Genomic DNA, 20,806 nt, shown 5'->3' with positions numbered 1-20,806 from the left:
ATCCGGATAATCGTATAAGACATTTGGCAACGCTGATCGGAACAGAGACAGATTAGAGCTTTTTCTCATTTCGCTCTTATATTATTTTCCTCTCCTTATTTGTGGAGGAATGTTCTCACGTATTGCCTGCGTGTATGGGTAATCCAAGAATTCACTTGCATACAAAGCCAAAGCTTTACCATAGATCATGAGTAGATGAAACACAACGAATTTGTAATCGATTTATATTTACATATACCTATATTTCAATTGTTTCGCATTTCTTCTCTTGTCTTCATCTCATCTCCTACACCGATGTGTTCAGACCAGGCTGTTAGTGAGGTTTTGTCGTGTGGCTGGCGTGCAAACGAAAACACTCACGCCGGCGATATATGTGCTTCTCCGCTTCTCTTTCGCATATATTTGTATGTAGTAATGGCATCATTTATAACTGCACGCGTGTGGGAGGAGGGTTTCGAAATGCATGTACATGCCTTCATTTTGATTTTATTTTATTTTTAATGATTTTTTATTTTTTTATGTTTTTTTATCATCGAGGAGCACCGTTTAACGTATCCGGAATTTGATCCGGATCAAAATCCGGATACGTTAAACGGTGCTGGAGTGTTTTACAACAAAACCAAACGTCATTCATTCATACAAACACACACATTGATAATTTCCTTAAAACACACCAAAGACAAGCCGCTGGTACGGTGCAATGTGAGTAAATTGTAATATCGTGGCGAAAAGTAAACACGCCCGCTGCAGTGAGAACATGGCCAAATGGCAGGCAGAATCGAATATTTGCAGTTATCATTAAGTAATTTTGTATCAAATTTTTTACCAAAAATTTACCACAAAAAAAACAAATTTCCATACAAATTTTGAACACTATTCAGTAATACAAACACGAGGACCTTTATTGGCGATCTAACGTACAAATCTACACCTAGGCGGCGCTGTGATGAAAGTGATGATGGTTTTAAATTTTGCCATGTGAGCTTATGGAAGGTTTGTAGTTCTTTCCGTAAATTACAATGTTATAATCATAAAAGATTATTTGATTGCGATGAGTTTTTAAGAAATTTAATTCTGCGCATTTTTATATATAACATTTTTATTTCTTATTTCTGTCAGTAGTGAAAATTGTATAAATATTGACAATGGTTGAATCAAAGACGGAAATTCGAGAGCACCATCAAAAACAAGTTGAAAAATGCATGGTTCTTGCATGTGAGAACTACCTTGGAAAGTCCGGTAGTAAAACATACGTGATTTGTTTTTCAATTTTAGGTTACCTTATCATCATTTTATTAGTTCAAAAGCAGAATCCAGATGTCTCACCGATCGTTTACGTTTTGCGTTAGATCGCCAATAGCATACCTGGTAGCTGTCTAAGTGCGTTGTTCCGTGATACTGAAGCCAAGACGGGTCTATGGTACTAGGTGAGGCCGTTTCGTCACTAAGTTGGTTAGGGGAGCGGTATATGAAAGCAGTACGGAAGAAAGCAGAAGGGGAATTTTTTCCTTGAAGTGTGAAAGAGACAGACTGATCACGAGCGAGCTTGGGCACAAGCGTATTGTGTTTTGTTTACAAACAAAACACAGTAGACTTCCAAGATGGCTGAAGAGTGGTTTTAGCAAGTTGGCCCACCTTAGGATATACTTCTACGCGCCTTGACTGAAGCTATTATAGTGGCGACATCTACCAAAGTTCTGAGTTGACGTGAAATCAAGATGTTCTATCAAATTTGCACGCCTGAACGCGGCTTCTAATTCTTAAAATATGAATGGTAATAATTCCAAGACTCCCTTTGAATGTTAAAAACAAGTAATTCTCATCATTACCAATAAACTATTTCATTAACTGTCTCGAACTTCTACTAAGCTTGATCTTCATAATGTAAAATCATTAGCAGACACAATTTACATGAAAATTTTCTCAACCATACTCAGAAAACATTTTACTCTATTACATAGAATAATTATTCAATATGGAAAAGATGATTTTCATTCATAACTTCTATTCAAAAAATATGATTATTGCATATGATAATTCATTTCCTTTCTCGCCTCACGCCAACGGAACACTATTCTCAGTGCCGTCAACGCAATTGAGCCGGTTGTTTACTCAAATTCGAGAGACTCAGTTGACTTGACACGTCGAACATTCCAAGCTGGTAATTGAAATAAACAGAAAGTGAACAGTGTATCATTCTAATGATAATTATTTAAAAAAAGACATATTTTCAAATCTATTTGCATCTGTTGTATTAAGTGACAAAGAATTGTTGAAATAAAATAAATTGAATGTAGAATTGAAGTGTTTCCAGCGTGGCATATCAGTTTATAGAAGATGCATCGATCACGAAACAGTTATTTAATGTAGTTGGTTGTTTATATTATCATGCGTTCTATTGTTCTATTTTAAGCTCACAACCTGACAAAATGCGCAAGCTACGAGGAGGGCAAACTCGCGAGACGCGCAAACAGAAGCAAGAGCGCCGAGAAGAGAACCTGAAAATCCAACAGCAACTTAAAACCATCGTCCTTCCCATTTGCGGAGTTTTTGTTCTATGCATAGTAGCTTATGTTTTCCTGAAAACGCGAACACGATTTGAAGAATTGTAAACGAATTGTCAGAATATCCCTTTTGTCTTACACCCAGTTTTAAATGGCACACTCCAACATGTTTTTTAAGAAAAAAAACATTTATTTCATGTTATCAAGTTATCAAGATATCATGAACACCACATTTAAATAACTTGCGAATAAATAACGGTTCAAATCAAAATTTTAGTTTTGAATTGACGGAAAGCACACGTATTGCCTATCAGAAATTTTAAAGCTATTAACAATGTTGGCATAAAATCCGTAGTTACTACCAACATAACGTCGTCGTAGGTTCCAAATTCACCCATCACACGTTACGTTCATTCTTTCGAATATGGATTCAAATAATTTTCTTGGTCAAATAAAACTGTATATTGTAACAGTGTGTGTGTATATGCGAAAAGTAGAATTAGAAAATACAATTGGTTTGGCAACTTTGTTTCTCCTTTCGTATCTGTTATTCTACAGAAATTAACAATATAGTAAAACAATTTCCGGTGTTGATCTCAGCTCCACTATCTCTAAAGTACAATTGTTTGCATGCTCCTTTTTCGTAGCAACCATCGGACAGAATTCATTTTCCTGCAGATCTGTTTAACAGCACATATAGAATAAAATCTTGCGTATTGAAACCTTAAGGCGTAAAGTTTTTTTTTATAATCTGAGAACCTAGATTTTCAAACAGAATACCATGTTGAGAAACTGTTCATAGTGAATTGTTATCACTCCATCCTGATCTGTGTCGTATTGTCTAAACGCTGACGTCAATGTGTACAGAATCACACAGCACTGAATAAAATCATCAAACAAAATCGTGCCATTTCCGTATCTATCGAATTTTCGAATCAAGGTGTCGTACAGTCCATCTGATAAGCGGTAACCGAAGGCAGTAAGCGCCGACTTCAGCTCACCCTTGTCTATATTTCCGGAGTTATCTGTGTCGAACGAGCGAAAGCAATTCTGCCAGTCCGTTACGTATTTCCACAACGCTCCAAAATCCTGAAAACTGACGCAACCTCGATTCGATCGGTCAAACATTCCGATCATCAATCGTACGGTTTCCGGATTGAAGGGGTTCCACGTCCCATTAGAAAGTGCTTGCTGTAATTCGTCGGCCGAAATGTATCCACTTCTGTCACGGTCAACTTTTTGAAAAATGTTCCACAGGAATTGCTGATCCGGCATTCCAGCCATTGTGAAATATTGTTAGGCTCTAAAATATGCGATTCAAATAGATACAGTAACTAAAAATCGTACGTTCTTTCCAAGAACGTAAAAAACTTACATCAGGAATATACCCAAATATCTATACTAACAGTTCTCTATGACGTATGACTCATCTGAATGACAAGTGTGATGGTATTTTTTTTCAGATGTGGTTTTGATTGTCGAGATGAAAAACACTAGAGATCTTAAAACAGAGACATTCAGTTACACCAAGAAATATTAGGCCAAATGAATAAAAACAAAGTTTAGCTTTACTTTAGGGGCCGTCCACATACCACGTGGACAACATCAGGCGGGGTAGGGGATACGCGAATGTCCATGCTTGTCTACGATGAGGGAGGTAGGGGTTATGAATAATGTCCACTTGGACACGCTTAATAAGTATAGTATAAATAAAGTCTGAAATTTGTTCAGAATTTTCAAAAAATTTTAAAACTGTCCTTCCTTAGTACTTTGATTTTTTTTTTTAATAGAAAAATTGGGCTGCCTGAGAGTGTTGCCCGGTTGAACATCCATCTTTTTCTCACATTGTATTTCTTCAATTCAATTGTTGAATTTCTCCATTGTAATGTATACCTTTAGAGTAACTCCCCAGCAAACAATAAATCGCATAACAAGCGTAAATATAACATCATATGCCCTAAAATTTGGTTGACATATAATGTGCCTAACTGGCATATGCATGCAAAAGTGGAGGCCATATACATACATGGCAAATGCTTACCGAATTTATTTGGATGAATATGCAACTTCGACCGGCTATAATAGCAATTATGTTGAAATTGAATTGCGATCTAATATGAATATATCCATGAATTGTCAAAGCACCAAATACGACTTTTGCCATACTCATATACGATTTATTACAGACATAGAAAAAAACAAAATATTTTCGTGAAATGTTTATTATAGCCTCACGAATCGCCATTTCACATACACCGGCAACGGGAACTTCGACTTACCGTTGCTGGTGTATGTGAATGCTTCAATAGGAATTCCATGGGAGAATAATTGACGCAACGTGACGTGACGGAACGTGAACGTGACGTGGATGTTGTATGTGAATCGCACTTTATCATCCACCAGCTATCTCGCGCGGCTATCTGAAATTTAATTCAACAGCGGTTACAACTTTCGAGTGCATCAGCATTTCATTGACATTTCAATATGATGTAATATGTTCTTTATTAGGATCTAATATGATTTACTGTTTCATGATTTTCTTCAGCATGCAACACGATTTACTACAGTACTAAATTGATTCAAATTATACGCTTATACGACACACAAACTGCATCAGCGTAATATACACATATGATGCGGATTAAATATATTTTACGACAATGTACATCATAAAATTAATGTTTATTATGCCGAATTGCGACTTAATTTGATAATGGTATATAAAATCGAGTTTTTACATTTTATGCGATTTCAAATATACACGATACATACTTTAATTGATATTATATGCGATTATGATTTATTCGGATTTCTTGTAAGACTTGGCACGTGCAAAAGTATACGATTTAATGTTTGCTGGGTCACATAAAAATCACTTATATTTCGGGAATCAAATGACTTAAATGCTCAAAAGTACGCATTACGCATTTCTCTTCATTTCTGATAAATCCGCGTACCTTCCTTGTGATGCCCGCAATCTAACGTTGTACAGCTGTAGTATCAATCTCTTTCGATAGTTTGTCCCAAAGTTTTATCATCTGTGCAATGTTTTACGTAATGTTGATATGCTATACATTACAATTCGCTAATCTCTAAACGGTTGAAATTCATGAAAACTGGAAGAACTCCCTTTTTTCCCATACATTTGTCCTGTCGATTTGTGTGCTAACCCTAACCGTATTTCGAATGCTTATAAGGTAATGGTGATACTGCCTTTCGTAAGAAGCTACGAAAACAAGGCTGCACGAAACGCATACAATCGTGAGAAGTAAACAACCACATCGAATTGTATTAGTGTGGTTACATTGCTTCCCACTTGCTTCGTTCGAATTCGCCAGCTTCTATCGAACAAAATTGTTTGTTTCTCTTCGTCAGTTATCGCACAATCAAGTTTTCGTGCGTACTCCGATCCAGTGTCACCTAAGCCTAACTCGTACATTTCTTAACACATCGGAAAGATGTTTGCATCAATGTATTTTTTGGTGTTGAGTACTTTTGTACTCGCATGTCGTTGTGCAGACCGGAATATGTTTCCCTAAAACGTACTTTTAAACTGAGAAGGCTGGGAAAATCGTCTTTTCAGATACTAGAGGTGAATGAATTTTCGCGGTTCGAGAACTACGTAAACATGAGATGTGCAATAATTTCAGAGGGAAATGTTCCGTTCACATATTTTGGTAGTCCTAGGCATCATATCAAACGTAAAAGGACGTTCATCAAATTTATTTGTAACGAAGAACATAATCTATTACAAAAATTTCGATACATTCTGAAATATTCGAAGTGGTAAACAAGTCGATTACATAATGTAATTTCGTAGTTCTACGTCGAAAATATGCGGTCGTGTTCTAGATACAACCCCTTACTTTTTTTATATTTAGGATTGCGAAGCTCGTGCCATTTTATCCATGTCTGTCGGTGGAAAATCCAGGTCCGTCTAAAAAGAGCAACCATTTTAAAGTGTGTTTTTTGCTTTGCTTCGATCTCTGGTTCCCTGTCGGATGGTGAGACCTTCTTCAAATTGTAACAGGACTTGAAATACCGTGAAGTTTTGGACAGTTTAACAGTTCAGCCGACTCATGAGAGGATAGTCCGGATTTTCAATGCGTACGTGCAGGATAGATTCGCGATTCGCTAGTTCCCGGACGGCATAATATATGCAAATCTTGACACTTAAAATAATAAATTCATATTCCATACTGCTTTACGATTCATTATTTCCCAGCAAACTGCAGTCTTTTTTCATATAATGGTATTTGATTCTCCAAAAACATTGTCTAATATCGTATTTTAATCGGACAGCGGGCTTCTAAGCTATGATTTTCCAAGACAATTTTCTATGCTGCTAGGCAATCCAAGCAATTGGAGTTCGAATGCCATCAGAGTAATTTTCTTAATCATCACCACCGTATGCACGAGACAGTCCTGCGTCCTTTATGCGTGCTATCGTACCTCTCTTACGCAGGACACTTGGTACCTTATCATGCGCGTTATCGTATGCCCCTCTTACGAAGGCTGCAAGACACCTACACCTTGCTTCCAACATCCGTGATCACATTGGTGCACCCATCATCCTCTCATTCTTACGGAACCCCCAACGCACAGATGGGTTAAAAACTTTTGCAACGTCCTGATACATTATTTATATCCCATAAATATTCTCATACATACGATTCGATTGACGGTTCGTGAGGTTATAGTTACAGTTGACGTCAATATTTTTCGCTATTTGTTTTTTTCCATGCAATAATAAATCGTATATACGTATGACAGCGTCGTATATTATGCCAGCGAAATTCATCGAATGCTTGTGCTAATCAAATACTCTAGATGGCACTGGCAGCAAAATACCAGCGCAGATTTGCATTACCAACTCGCCACACAATCAGCAGAATGCAGTTCCGATTTTCTGCTTCTCAAAATTATCGATTACATTTTATATGTTGAAATTTTATTTGATGGAAATACATGACCAAACATAACTTTTTTTTCATTATTACAAGTACTGAAAATACAATAACAACACGAAACCCATCCGATATTAATAGTTCAGATTATGGTCCGAAATCCCGAAAGCTGGATCGATGTTGAGCCGTTATTTTGCTATAAATTTTGACACTTGTATAATATTTACCATTTACTCACGTAAAACGTACGAATAGTTAGGGCATCCGCACCAATGCGTTGTTACAGACATTTTGACAACCCTCACCATAACGCAGCAACCCCACTGGTGGTTGCGGTTCAGGTGTGGGAAATAGTAATCGGCCTCTCGGCGAATAGTGAGTTAACAAATTTGGCAACGCGATAGCAACCGCGCCAAGTGTTGCTATCTTCAACAAACGTCAAATCTGTTGTGGGTTTCATTCGTCTTGTGTTGGTTTTTTGTAATTTTAGCAACCTGCGGTGCGAAAAAGAAGTGATACTATAGCAACCGCGATAGCAACGACGGGTGCGCAAATCGATGAGTTAATAAATTGGCAACGGCTAAAACTCGAGACTAGAAACCTTGAATAGTAACGCATTGGTGCGGATACCCTTAGCAAGGCGCGTAGAAATATATCCTAAGGTGGGCCATCTTGCTAAAACCACTCTTCAGCCATCTTGGAAGTTTACTGTGTTTTGTTTGTAAACAAAACACAATACGCTTGTGCCTAAGCTCGCTCGTGATCAGTCTGTCTCTTTCACACTTCAAGGAAAAAAATCCCCTTCTGCTTTCTTCCGTACTGTTTTCATATACCGCTCCCCTAACCAACTTAGTAACGAAACGGCCTCACCTAGTACCATAGACCCGTCTTGGCCCCTTAGTAGGGTAGAAAATGACTATCGAATTGATACTACCCAGCAAACATTAAATCGTATAACTTTGCACATGATAAGTCACATATAATTTCGTATCAAATCACAATCGCATAAAATATCAATCAAAATATCGATCATATATATCTAAAATCGCATAAAATGCAAAAACACGATTTTCCATGTCATCGATGGATTGAGTGGTAACGTTGTCGTATCAAATCGCATATCAGTCCAAAAAGCATCGCATATCGTTATATACGGCTTTATATGCGTACAAAATATGGCATATACGTATATCGCCTCCACTTTTGTGTGTATATGCATCATATATCATACAAATGTGTCTTGGTTGTATGTATATCGCCTCCAATTATAGCTATTCATACGACTTAATGTTTGCTGGGTAGTCACTATAAAATTTGCTATATAAATACTAATTATTTCTCTCAGTGTATTGATGACTATAGATCCGTGATGCATTGGAGTACCCCTCACCAATTTTGTAAACAGTTTATATTTGACGTTTAACTGATTTTCAACTGAGCTATAGCCCAGTTAGCGAGCGCCCTGCCGAGAAGCAGCCCAGTGAGCGAACATTAGCTGTACCGTTCCCCTAACCCATTTTGTGCCGAAGCAACCTCCCCTTTGCTTGAAACTATACTGTGTTTTGTTGGTAAGCCATATGATTTGTGAACTATGTGACTCTACTCGAAACGAGACTTCGAATTGCGAACGTTTCGTGTTTTTTTCAGACAAAACGTTCATTTTCGAATAAAGTACAGGGTGGGCCATTTAAAGTGGAAGCATCTGGCAACCCCATAACTTTTGACAGAGATGTCAGATTAACAAATGTCATACCGCGTTGGAAGCACAGTAGTGGAATTCCATAAGCGGACCTTACACGGTCAAATTTATTGACAATATGATGACATTTGAGAGCATAATGACAGCTGAACATGGCCGACAACGCAGAAATCCGGATTTTCTGATTTTCGGGCATCAATATCGTGACATTTCATATGGATGCATGATGATGACGTTTTACCTCACGGACTTCCAGACAGAGTTGCCAGATTTGCAAGCGGACATTTAATGTTTGTTAGTCTTTTTTGCGATTGCAATTAAAATTTATAAACTTCTGAAATTGTAGGAATCATAAATGAAAGCTTTTGGTTTGGAAAACTGATACAGTAATTTACATTTAATGCGACATGCCGAGGATCCACTCAGTGTCGCATTGGAGGCGATTTGAAGATTGAAGATGAGAGTGGTACAGCGTCGACGTCTGGCGGCGAATTTCAATGTGGGCCATAATTTGGGCCCGAACTCGATGTTTGCAAAAAATGTCTAACTAAACGTGTCACATACAGGTCTGTCCAATTAGAAAAATGTCGCATTAAATGTAAATTACTGTACCTAAAATAGCAAAATACAGTACTTTTCGCGATACAAATCAAAACCTCAAAGTAAACTGACAATGTGATGGTGAGAGAGTGAATGAAAATTAACAACGTCTTAGGAATTTTTTAACATTGAACTCGGTCATTCTTTGCGCTAGCAAGCGGGGCAGCCACTTTAGTCTAAGTTGTGTGTTTCTTCACACTCCGCTATAAAATTTGGAGAATGAGAAGATCTGGGAAAATCACAGGTGAAAAAACATCACGTGTTAATTCAAGTTACAGTAGAATCCTGATTATCCGCGAATAGTCGGGATGATGTTTAAACATAGAAACTATGTTTTATCAATACAGAAATAGATACAGATACAGATAATCGGGGTACAGATACAGATACAGATAATCGGGGTTCTACTGTCATAGTCTTATTTATCGAATAAAAACATTTGCTTGCAGATAATATAATTTGCATATATTTTCGCAATCTAAAATAATCTGGCATCCCTGAAACTGAAAGGATCAGTCTGTATTTGTGAAGCGAGTATTATGATGTGTTTTTGAGAAGGAAACACGAGTTTTAAAGTGTAAATTATGAATGAAAATTAACTTTTCCAAATCAAATTAGTATTCTATGTGAATGCAAATCACTTTTTTTCTGCAAGTGGTGAGAAAATCTCATACAAAAATTGTATCTGAAACTGACGTTATATAATAATAATAAATTTTAGTAGGAATATTTGAAAATTCATAGAAAATAGGTAAAGTTAGAGTTAGGACCACGCGCTTCAACTAATTAAATAATACCAAGTAGATATTTTCATTCAAATTTAACCAATTGAAAATTGCTTTTTAGCCTTCTAATCTGATGGAGAATAGTTTGAATCCCAAACTCGAATGTCGCCACTAGCCATCGCGGATATTTTCGTTGTCTCGGGTTGAGGGCGATATTGACCGTGTAAGGTGGCAAAATATTGATTGAGGTTAGATCGGATGTCGAAAGCCTAGCTGTCACGATATTGAAGACACTTATTGTCAATCAGTTTGATCGTGTAATGGGCACCTTACACGATCAACCGGATTGACAATAAGTGTCTTCAATATCGTGACAGCTAAGCTTTCAACATCTGATCTAACCTCAATCAATATTTTTCCACCTTACACGGTCAATATCGCCCTCAACCCGAGACAACGAAAATATCCGCGATGGCTAATGGCGACATTCGAGTTTGGGATCCAAACTATTCTCTATCAGATTAGAAGGCTAAAAGGCAATTTTCAATTGGTAAAATTTGAATGAAAATATCTACTTGGTATTATTTAATAAGTTGAAGCGCGTAGTCCTAACCTTAACTTAACCTACTTCCTCTGAATTTTCAGATATTCCTACTAAACAGTATTATTATAATATAACGTCAATTTCAGACATAATTTTTGTATGGGATTTTCTCACCACTTGCAGAAAAAAAAAGTGATTTGCATTCACATAGAATACTAATTTGATTCGTAAAAGTTAATTTTCATTCATAATTTACACTTTAGAATTCGGTTTTTCTTCTCAAAAATACATCATAATACTCGTTTCACAAATACAGACTGTTCCTTTCAGTTTCAGAGATGCCAGATTATTTTAGTTTGCCAAAATATATGCAAGTTATTTTATCTGCAAGCAAATGTTTTTATTCCATAAATGAGACTATGACAGTAGAACCCCGATTATCCGCGAGCGGGTGATCCGCCCTGCGGATTATTCGTGACTGCGAGTTCCATAGTAAATCAATAGGCCTTTCCGGAATTTGTTAGTGAGTGGTAGGCCCATGCTCTTTTGTTGTGGTCATGGCTTTTACATTATTTAGCCACTGGTGTACACGACCTTATAGATGGATAGTTGATTGATTTTTGTATTGATAGAACATAGTTTTTATGTTGAAACATCTCTTTTCGTGTTTGCATTTTTTTGTCCTTTAATGGGTCATCGCGATATTCGTTAATCGCGGTGAGTTTGCCCGACTATTCCGCGGATAATCGGGATTCTACTGTAGCTTGAATTAACACATGATGTTTTTTCATCTGTGATTTCCCCAGATCTTCTCATTCTCCAAATTTTATAGCGGAGTGTGAAGAAACACACAACCCGCTCACTAGCGCAAAGAATGACCGAGTTCAACGTTAAAAAATTCCTAAAACGTTGTTAAGTTTCATCCACTCTCTCACCATCACATTGTCAGTTTACTTTGAAGTTTTGATTTGTATCGTGAAAAGTACCGTATTTTGCTATTCAAAGTATCGGTTTTCCAAACCAAAAGCTTCCATTTATGATTCCTACAATTTCAGTAGTATATAAATTTTAATTGCAATCGCAAAAAAGACTAACAAAAATTAAATGTGCGCTTGCATATCTGGCAACTCAGTCTGGAAGTCCGTGAGGTAAAACGTCAACATCATGCATCTATATGAAATGTCACGATATTGATGCTCGAAAATCAGAAAATCCGGATTTCTGCGTCGTCGGCCATGTTCAGCTGTCATTATGCTCTCAAATGTCATCATATTGTCAATAAAGTTGACCGTGTAAGGTCCGCTTAAGGTGCCCATTACAATTCACTGACTAAAAGTTGTCCACATTTTCATCGCTTGTTTACGTGAAGAATATAATTTTTTCAGGCACACTTGATTTGAGAGTGTATGGATTTCTAGCTGTCTTGACGCAAGGTCTTTAATGAAGAATGAGAAGATGGGAAGGTTTATATACCCAGCAAACATAAAGTCGTATGAATAGCTATAATTGGAGGCGATATACATACAACCAAGACACATTTGTATGATATATGATGCAGATAACTAGCATATACACACAAAAGTGGAGGCGATATACGTATATGCCATATTTTGTACGCATATAAAGCCGTATATAACGATATGCGATGCTTTTTGGACTGATATGCGATTTGATACGACAACGTTACCACTCAATCCATCGATGACATGGAAAATCGTGTTTTTGCATTTTATGCGATTTTAGATATATATGATCGATATTTTGATTGATATTTTATGCGATTGTGATTTGATACGAAATTATATGTGACTTATCATGTGCAAAGTTATACGATTTAATGTTTGCTGGGTAAGCATGTTTATAATTACATAAGTTTATTCAAATAATAATATTGCTCTTATTTAACTATTCAGTGCAATTTTATCAAAATATGAAAGAGAAATTAAAAAAGGAATGTTTTTTTTCAATATTTTTCTGAGATGGTTATTAAAAATCCATGATTAATATTGCTTTATTATTTACCCTCCATTATTTGTTAATTTCTCCTGCTTTTCGTTCTTTGACCTATCATTTTAACAATTCAATTTGAGAGGTTTAAAATTACGACAAGATAAAAATTTAGTGTGAAAGAGCGAATTGTGGAAAATTAAGTCGCAAATTCTCTAAGTTTTTCTGTAGTATTTAATTTTTGAGTTTGTGTGAATGACAGATTAAAGTTGATTCATAAAAGAATAAGATTTCATTTGATATGACGATTTTTGAAATTGACTCAATGGTTGTAAAGTTATGACGTTTTGTAAAAAATCTTACTTAATTAATCACCAAGAGGCCCTAGTGGCATGTGCTGTACACAAAAGTTGTCTCCATTCACATGAATTTTATATTTTTTTCCAATTCATAACTTTCAAACCAACATATCATATCTTTCCGTTATCCGCAAACATGCCAAGCAGTAACTTAAAAAAAAACAAACTCATAAACAACAAAAAGAGTCTTATACCATGGACAGACATACAACTGTACTAGCGCTGTACGTGTACAGCGTTGTACAGGTACCACGATAGCATGACACACATACTTTAGTTGTACATTGTACCGCATGTCAGACTGACAATCAGAAGTTTGAATTTATTGCATTGTATTTTCACCAATATTTCAATGAAAAAGGTTTTTATTTAGCGTCTAAACTATCAAACACAACAAATATGTTTCCAATCTGAGTTATTAACTCAAGAGAAAGTCATTGAAAAGAATGTATACCAAATGTTTTGATTCGTTTTGTTCATGCTACCCACCACTAACCGTCTATGGCGCTGCGCACAGTACAACTGTAGCCATGTACAGCGGTAAAATAGGTCGGTACAGGTACAGCGATTGTACCGAGTTGCTTGCATGGTTCTAGCGCTGTACATGGTGACAGACATACAATTTTCGAAGTACAACGCAAGTACAGCTGTATGTCTGTCATAAGTATTAGATTGTATATTTTTTATATATTTTTCACAGTTTTACAGTACCATTTGCTTATTGGCGTTTTATTAGTTGGAGTGCCTTTTAATTGGCGGTACACCAGTTGGAGCACGCGCCAATCAAAAAGCAATCATCTGTCGTAATTGTATGTCAGTTTTACTCTGTTGTTCCAATGACATTTTTATTGAAGGGTCTTTGAACGTTAAACTCAAAAAATGAAGGCTCAGTATAAAAGTATTTAGTTTTGCAGTTTGTTTGACAAATGTATTCGTTTGAAAACATTTATTAATATATATACATATATAAAGTGAATTATATCACATCCACTATTCAAGGAAGTTAATGATATTTTCTAGCATCAATCCAAATGCAGTAATTCTAATTATTATTATGGCCGCACTAAAAGCCATGAAAAACAACAAGAAAAATGCGAACTTTGAAATTTGTGAACTATTGCAGTATTACTTCAGCCATTCCATGCGAAACTGATATAGTGGTTTTCAGATTTTTGGAAAATTGGTATCTTGTTTTCGTTATGATAAAATATTGAACCTGTATTATTATTTTTTTGGGTGATTCGATTTTTTCACTTTTTCCCAAAATGACTTTTATCAAAAACTCATAACTTTTGAACCACTAAGCCGATTCAGATGATCGATACATAAAATTGAAGTAAATTAGCTAGTCTTTTTGGAAAAATATCAAACTTCCAAGAAATTTGAATTTTGTTTTCGCAATTCTTGATTGTATCCGTTTTTATAGTTTACATGGTTTCGGGACCAACGGCGCTATATTTTTCTATATTTTTTCTTGAAAACTGAGGAATTTTTTACACATTTATATTTTTTACTCAAAATTAGATATATTCTTTTTTCTTTTTTGAGTTATAATTTTTTAGAGTTAACCGATAGTTCGGAATATTAATTTCTTCCCCTTTTTCCTATTCTCAAAAATTCATAACATTTGAACTGCTAGAGCGATTCAGATGATCGATATAACAAATTAAAGCCAAGAATTTTTTGGAAAAATATTGCACTTGCGTAAAAATTAATTTTGTTTTCGTGATTAATAATTGTATCTGTTTTTCATAAATAAAAAAAAAATTTTGCAAGTGTGAAATTATTGACTTAAATTAACTATGTCGATTATATGAATCGATTCAGTAGATCAAAAGTTATGAATTTTTAAAAAACCTAATTTTTGGAAAAAGGGAGAAAAATGATTTTTTGAACCATCGGTTAATTTTGAAAAATCATAATTTAAAAACGAAGAACACATTTTTGGATATGTTATCTCAAAAATCCTCAGCTTTCGAGAAAAAATATAATAAATAGCGCCCTTGAATGAAAATTATAAATAACAATTACGATCAATAATCAAGAAAACAAAATTACTTTTTTTGCAAGTATAGTATTTAAAAAAAAAGCTGACTAACTGGCCAATTTGATATGTCGATCATATCATAGATTTTTCGAACCACCCTAAAATGGAATGGGATCTAATATTTATCGAAAAGGAACAAAACTGCCAATTTACAAGAGAATCTGAGAACCACTATGTCGGTTTGGGATGGAATCTATATATAATGCTAAAAAAATATAGTTTGGTGTTAAATTCCCCTGCAACTAAAATACTGATTACTAGAAACTAATTGACGTTAACGTTTTATTACCTTGTAAATTCTAGATACAATACCATCAGAGGGTATTTAAAAAAATAAAAATAGCTTTTTATATGGTGCGTTCAAAACTGAAAAAAAATAATCATAATCGTATTTTTATGTTGTTTTTTAAGCATACCTACATTATTTAGTCGTATAATTATTGTTTCATTCAATTTATTCCGATGAGAATGCTTTAAAATATTTCAACTGATGCTCTTACCACATTTTAATTTTTTTATTCAATGTTCAGTTTCTATGGCGAAGCTTCATTCGTAAATTACACATTTGTCATCATTGGTGGAATACGATCATAAATGTTGTTATGAATAGCACAGCAAATTAGGATTAAAATACATATGGATTTATTTTGATAATGCATTATACATAAACCGATAAAAATGCATTATAATATCTATCCACAGCGTTTTAGCATCTATATGTATATTGTATTCAATTTCGGTTCGTAATTTCTATCCCATTCGCCGTGTTTATCATGATCTGAGAGAGAGGAGCCAGCTCGCTTTTGTTGTGATCACCCTTATGTCAGCGCGGACCAGTCACGGTGAACCAAGGGGAAGTATTGAAATATGTAGAAAATTTCAAAATGACATTTTTTTGCAAGACATTTTATGTGAAAATAATTTTGACGTCGGACTACATCCTTCATTTCTATACAGGGGTGTAAGTTCAAAGCTTCGAAAACAAGAGTGTTACATTGGAGAAACAAGATTTTGAGCAATAAAACCTCTTCGCCGGTTGAAAGAAATGTAATGATAACCGCTTCATTCGAAAGATAAAATGTCTACGCGTTATATGTGTGTTACTTATTGATCCAAAAACTTGTTTCAATAGCTAAAAAATTGCTTTGAAGGCAAGCAATTGAAATCACAAAAATCTGTATATAAGGAATATAAGGTGCAAGCTCGGAAATGCACTCAATTATAATTGTACAGCGGTTAGATCATTTTGGAACAGTTACTGCTACAAAAAAAACTTGCTACTGTGAAGAAGGCGACCAGCAAGAAGAAAGCTGCTGATACTGCTGGTGTGGCTGCCCGAAAGCAAAAGTCAAACAAATCCTCAAAAATCGCTGCATGCAAGCCGAAAACGCCGAAGCCATAGAAATCAGTAGCAGCTTCGAAAAAAACTACCATAGCCACACATAACGCACAACACGAGAGAAAACAAGATAGTGTTTTCAGCAAATCAAATCCAGTTCTTTTCAGAAAGAGTTTATCAAATACTGCGGTCAAATACATTCTTTTTGTAATTTCTTCGATCAAGTGCGATCAACGTAAGATTACATCTTTCGAGCACTATTTAGGGGTACAATGAATCTTGAGAAAGACAATTCATTCCGGATCGACACTCACACAAACAATGTCCACTCATCAATGTCACAAAAGGAAAGTGAGTGTTGTGAGGGAGAGCAGAGTGAGCGCTTCATTTATGTAGACTGTTTGGAAGCGACAGTTATGTTGTCTATGGGAAATGGTATACAAATTAAATCACACATAAAGGGGAGAAAGAATCTTGACCCTTTTAGTTTTGTGGACAAGACCAATTGGTTCACCTTCACTATCGGTCAATTCGATTGGATCTTCAGTGATACTATTGCCTTGATTAGCAACCTGCATGTCAAATTTAAAATTTGCATATGAATGGTCCATCAGTGATGGGCAGGAATATCATGGCAAAGATGACGAGAGACTGGTAGGATAATTCTCATCTTCATCCGAATCGTGATCACTGCCTGTTAAAATTGCAGACACAGCATCCTTTTTAGTCAACCTACTATTATTTCCATCGGACACAAACAAAATTCCATCAAAATGCACCTGAGAGAAATCAATGTTGACTCTTTTAATTGGAAGATTAGCACTTATTTTATATATTCCACATACGTTGCATATTCAAATTGCATCGGAGAATATACAATCATCGCCCTCATTGCAAAAATCGATTCACTGAGCTTGCAGCAATAGATCAACCTGGAACCAGTGAAAGAATGAATGAAAGAATGAAAAAAATTTCGGATATTGTTTTAGTAATCATCGAAATAATTCTTTAGAACACCTATATCGAAATTATCAAAAGTAAAAAAAAAATGTTGGAATGGGCCGATGCTGCTGGAAGCCATGATGTGGGCTGGCCTGGTACATCTTTTATTATATATTCCTGTTAGACGCAGTCCTACGTCAAAAATCAAATCGGGGATAAAAACGCACAAAAATACTCACAAACAAAGGTTCACGTCAAGTTTGAACACTTTTCTCATAAATGAATGACAACAACATGCTTGATTGAAATTGTCAGATTGGAATTTTCTTGATGATGATGCGTAAGAAGAATAAGAAGAAAACAAACTATCTGTCATTCAGCTGGCTCCTCTCTCTCAGATCATGATGATGCTAACATTCATAACATTATATACGAACCTCCCACCTCATATATGATGTCTCCCACCCTTTTAGAGACATCTTAACATTATGTTCAATTTTTAGAGCGTAAACTATCTGTCAATTTTTTCACTGTTTACATTTTCTTGCCACAAATCGTTGCCACCTTTTTCTCTCAAGTTCCACTTCTCTTCTCTGTTGGAAGCGTCATTTCAGTACAATTTTAACCATGGAACAATACACACCTAAACAACGCGCTGAAATTGTTCAGCTGTACATTCAAAATAACTTCTCAATTGTGTTAACTAAACGTGCGTGGAAAAATAAAAATAAAGTTAAAACATCGCCTGGAGACAACACTATACGTCGATTATATGCCAAATTTATATCGTCTGGTAGTGTTGGTAATGCCAGTCATCGGTCCAGAGAACGACCAAGACGTTTCGACGAGAATATTGATGCCGTTCGAGCCAGTGTTGCAGAGACTCCGAGGAGGAAGCTGAAGAGTCTGGTTGACTCTGGGGTTCCTGCAAAGGAGGCTCGGTTGCAAATGCTGGGTCAACGTTCCTCTGGGCCAACAAAACGTCCAAAGATATCGAAACTGCCCAGCAGTGAAGAGAACCCGATCCTCATAAAAACCGAGGCAGCATCTCCGCCCCCAGAAGCAATAGGCGAACGCGACTCGTTCATTTTCTGAGCCCCTACGTGAACACGCCGAAACGCCTTGCGCAAAGCATATGTAATTCGATGCAGTTTTTAAATTAGTTCAATGCAACATGAGTTCGCAATGCGAATATAAGTCTGAACAATGTTTTTTTTTCAACGGAATTCATAACGAAGGGACTCCCCAATGCTTGTAATCAACTTCTTATTTCAAGTAAATATAAGATTTTAAATTTTAAAGAGCTCGGATTGTTTTTATTGCATATTATCTTAAATATCACAAATTGAGTAATCGATAAGTTAGTGTGTAATCATATTCGCTACATCTGTTCGATTGCTTCTAAGTCCAGGAGATGCAGAAGTTTAGACAACACTTGAAAAACCGATTTCAGTAAACCGATTCTTGCAAATAAGGTTGGCAATAGATGATCACGATTTTCCTAGAATATATGATAAGTAATTTTCATTGCTTTAAAACAAATGAAACCGCTTGTTCTTACCGTTAATATACGAACTCGTCTATAGTATCTACTGAGACATATCACCAGCCCCGACGTAAAATTCAAAACTAAGTGAGGTGATAAATGCGCTAATTGTTCGCCACCTAGAGCCTGTTTCAACATGTTCGGAAAACCCACGACATACACCCAAAATAATTGCCATTCATCCTATGAGAGATATAAATATACGAAATCAGTTTCAAAATGAATAAAATTTTCTGTATTCCACCTCTTCGCTCAGTAAACTGAAATCCACTTGGCTAAGGTCAGGGGAATCAGGATAGTACCCAGACCGTGTCTTTTCTTCGAATGTTCTGAATAGAATCGCAAGCCGGGCATAGTTGTATAGGATGAATGAGGCTCCTGTGAAAGAAAATCATATGTTTGACCGCGTTCTAACAATAAGGTCATTGTTACCTTTGCTAGACGCATTTTTGTCCTTCCTTAAATCTATTGGGCTGGAAGCTTTCGATTCAAGCATGTCCACTATAGCAGCTGATCTTCCCAGACTTGCAACTAGACTTTTGAGCTTTTGACTATCCTTCACCCTGATACCATACTTATGTTGCGCGATCAATTGCATATCATTAGAACGCTTACTAGAACGGGAATCAGTACTGATCAGTTACAGAAAACAGGCAGGATGTTACCCATATCACCTTATATATTCAGCAGCTGTTAATCCATTCGTTAGAACAGGACCACATAAAATATCTATGCTATTGTCCGACTTTTTGAAGGGATTTCGACCAATTCTCACTGTTTGTGTGGCAGCATCCGAAACATTGTATCCATCAATCATTAGTATATTGCGTATAACTTTATGAATGGACAGTATCCTAAAGTCAGATAACGTGTGACGCTCCAGATTGAGTTCTTCCGTATCACACTTGAGACAAATCTGTTTGCCGTTAGCTCCAGCTAAGGGAAACCCTTTGAGAATGACTCCCATTATGAACTGCTGATAGGCCTTTTCCCGATTGATGAAGAACGTAACCGAAATACTGGTAAGCTTCATACTTTGAACGGGTACAACCCATTGCGTTGTGTCATTGCTTGAATCCTGAAATCCATATTCTGGATCTTCTAAACGATTAGCAAACTTAGCCACGATGTCACCGTTTCCTTTCAGTAGTTTGTTTTGGAACTTGAAGTACGCCGCTTCTTGTTTGAATTTATCTCGCAAGTAACGATTAATGTCGACCTGCAATTGTTGCAATATTTCCATGGTATACACTGATAATTTGTGTATTCGCACTCTGAAAAGTATGTTAGGAAACAAGTTTTCTGCAGATTTAATTTATAAATAGTTTAGCGTTTAGGAAAAAAATAAACACAGTGAAATCATGTAAGCAATTTTCAAATGTTATTGTTTAATTTTCTCGACGATGATACCAATGTATTATAGACAGGTGGAGCAATAGAGCAAAATTTGCCGGGTTGTGAACTGAATTCGAGGCAGGGATGCCAGGTTTGAAGACATGCTTAATTTTGAAGACATTTGACTTACTGTGAAGACATTTGATTTTGTGAAGACATTATGAAATATGTGAAGACATTTCAGTATGATAGCGTATCTGAATTGTTGAGAGATATTATTTTCATAAATTTTCACCTATTGGCCGGAAAGAT

General features: G+C 35.9%; 3 protein-coding genes across 5 annotated transcripts; 1 reads left to right on the top strand and 2 right to left on the bottom strand.

Moving 5' to 3' along the window:
- Window positions 1-1,756: 1,756 nt before the first annotated feature.
- On the top strand, window positions 1,757-2,775 carry LOC129775431 (single-pass membrane and coiled-coil domain-containing protein 4 homolog). 3 transcript variants are annotated; one of them, XM_055780179.1, is made up of 2 exons: window positions 1,757-1,774; window positions 2,414-2,775. In XM_055780179.1, the coding sequence occupies exon 2, from the start codon at window positions 2,430-2,432 to the stop codon at window positions 2,610-2,612; it is 183 nt and encodes a 60-aa protein (XP_055636154.1). In that variant the 5' UTR covers window positions 1,757-1,774; window positions 2,414-2,429; the 3' UTR covers window positions 2,613-2,775. The 3 variants fall into 3 exon arrangements, with proteins under 3 accessions (XP_055636154.1, XP_055636151.1, XP_055636153.1); XM_055780176.1 differs by lacking the exon at window positions 1,757-1,774 and adding an exon at window positions 2,055-2,161; XM_055780178.1 differs by lacking the exon at window positions 1,757-1,774 and adding an exon at window positions 2,169-2,356.
- A 167-nt stretch (window positions 2,776-2,942) lies between these two features.
- Window positions 2,943-4,017, bottom strand: LOC129775429 (programmed cell death protein 6). Its single transcript, XM_055780174.1, has 2 exons — window positions 3,880-4,017; window positions 2,943-3,807 (listed from the first exon to the last, which is right to left on the bottom strand). The coding sequence occupies exon 2, from the start codon at window positions 3,786-3,788 to the stop codon at window positions 3,264-3,266; it is 525 nt and encodes a 174-aa protein (XP_055636149.1). The 5' UTR covers window positions 3,789-3,807; window positions 3,880-4,017; the 3' UTR covers window positions 2,943-3,263.
- Window positions 4,018-18,906: 14,889 nt separating this feature from the next.
- On the bottom strand, window positions 18,907-20,552 carry LOC129775423 (DALR anticodon-binding domain-containing protein 3). The gene is made up of 5 exons (XM_055780169.1): window positions 19,834-20,552; window positions 19,592-19,773; window positions 19,404-19,537; window positions 19,175-19,342; window positions 18,907-19,114 (listed from the first exon to the last, which is right to left on the bottom strand). The coding sequence occupies exons 1-5, from the start codon at window positions 20,400-20,402 to the stop codon at window positions 18,995-18,997; spliced, it is 1,173 nt and encodes a 390-aa protein (XP_055636144.1). The 5' UTR covers window positions 20,403-20,552; the 3' UTR covers window positions 18,907-18,994.
- Between the last annotated feature and the right edge of the window lie 254 nt (window positions 20,553-20,806).

Source organism: Toxorhynchites rutilus, chromosome 3 (assembly GCF_029784135.1).
Source record: "Toxorhynchites rutilus septentrionalis strain SRP chromosome 3, ASM2978413v1, whole genome shotgun sequence".
NCBI classification, from domain to species: domain Eukaryota; kingdom Metazoa; phylum Arthropoda; class Insecta; order Diptera; family Culicidae; genus Toxorhynchites; species Toxorhynchites rutilus.
Note: the sequence above shows the minus strand (reverse complement) of the source record. Positions and strands in the feature narration are given on the sequence as shown.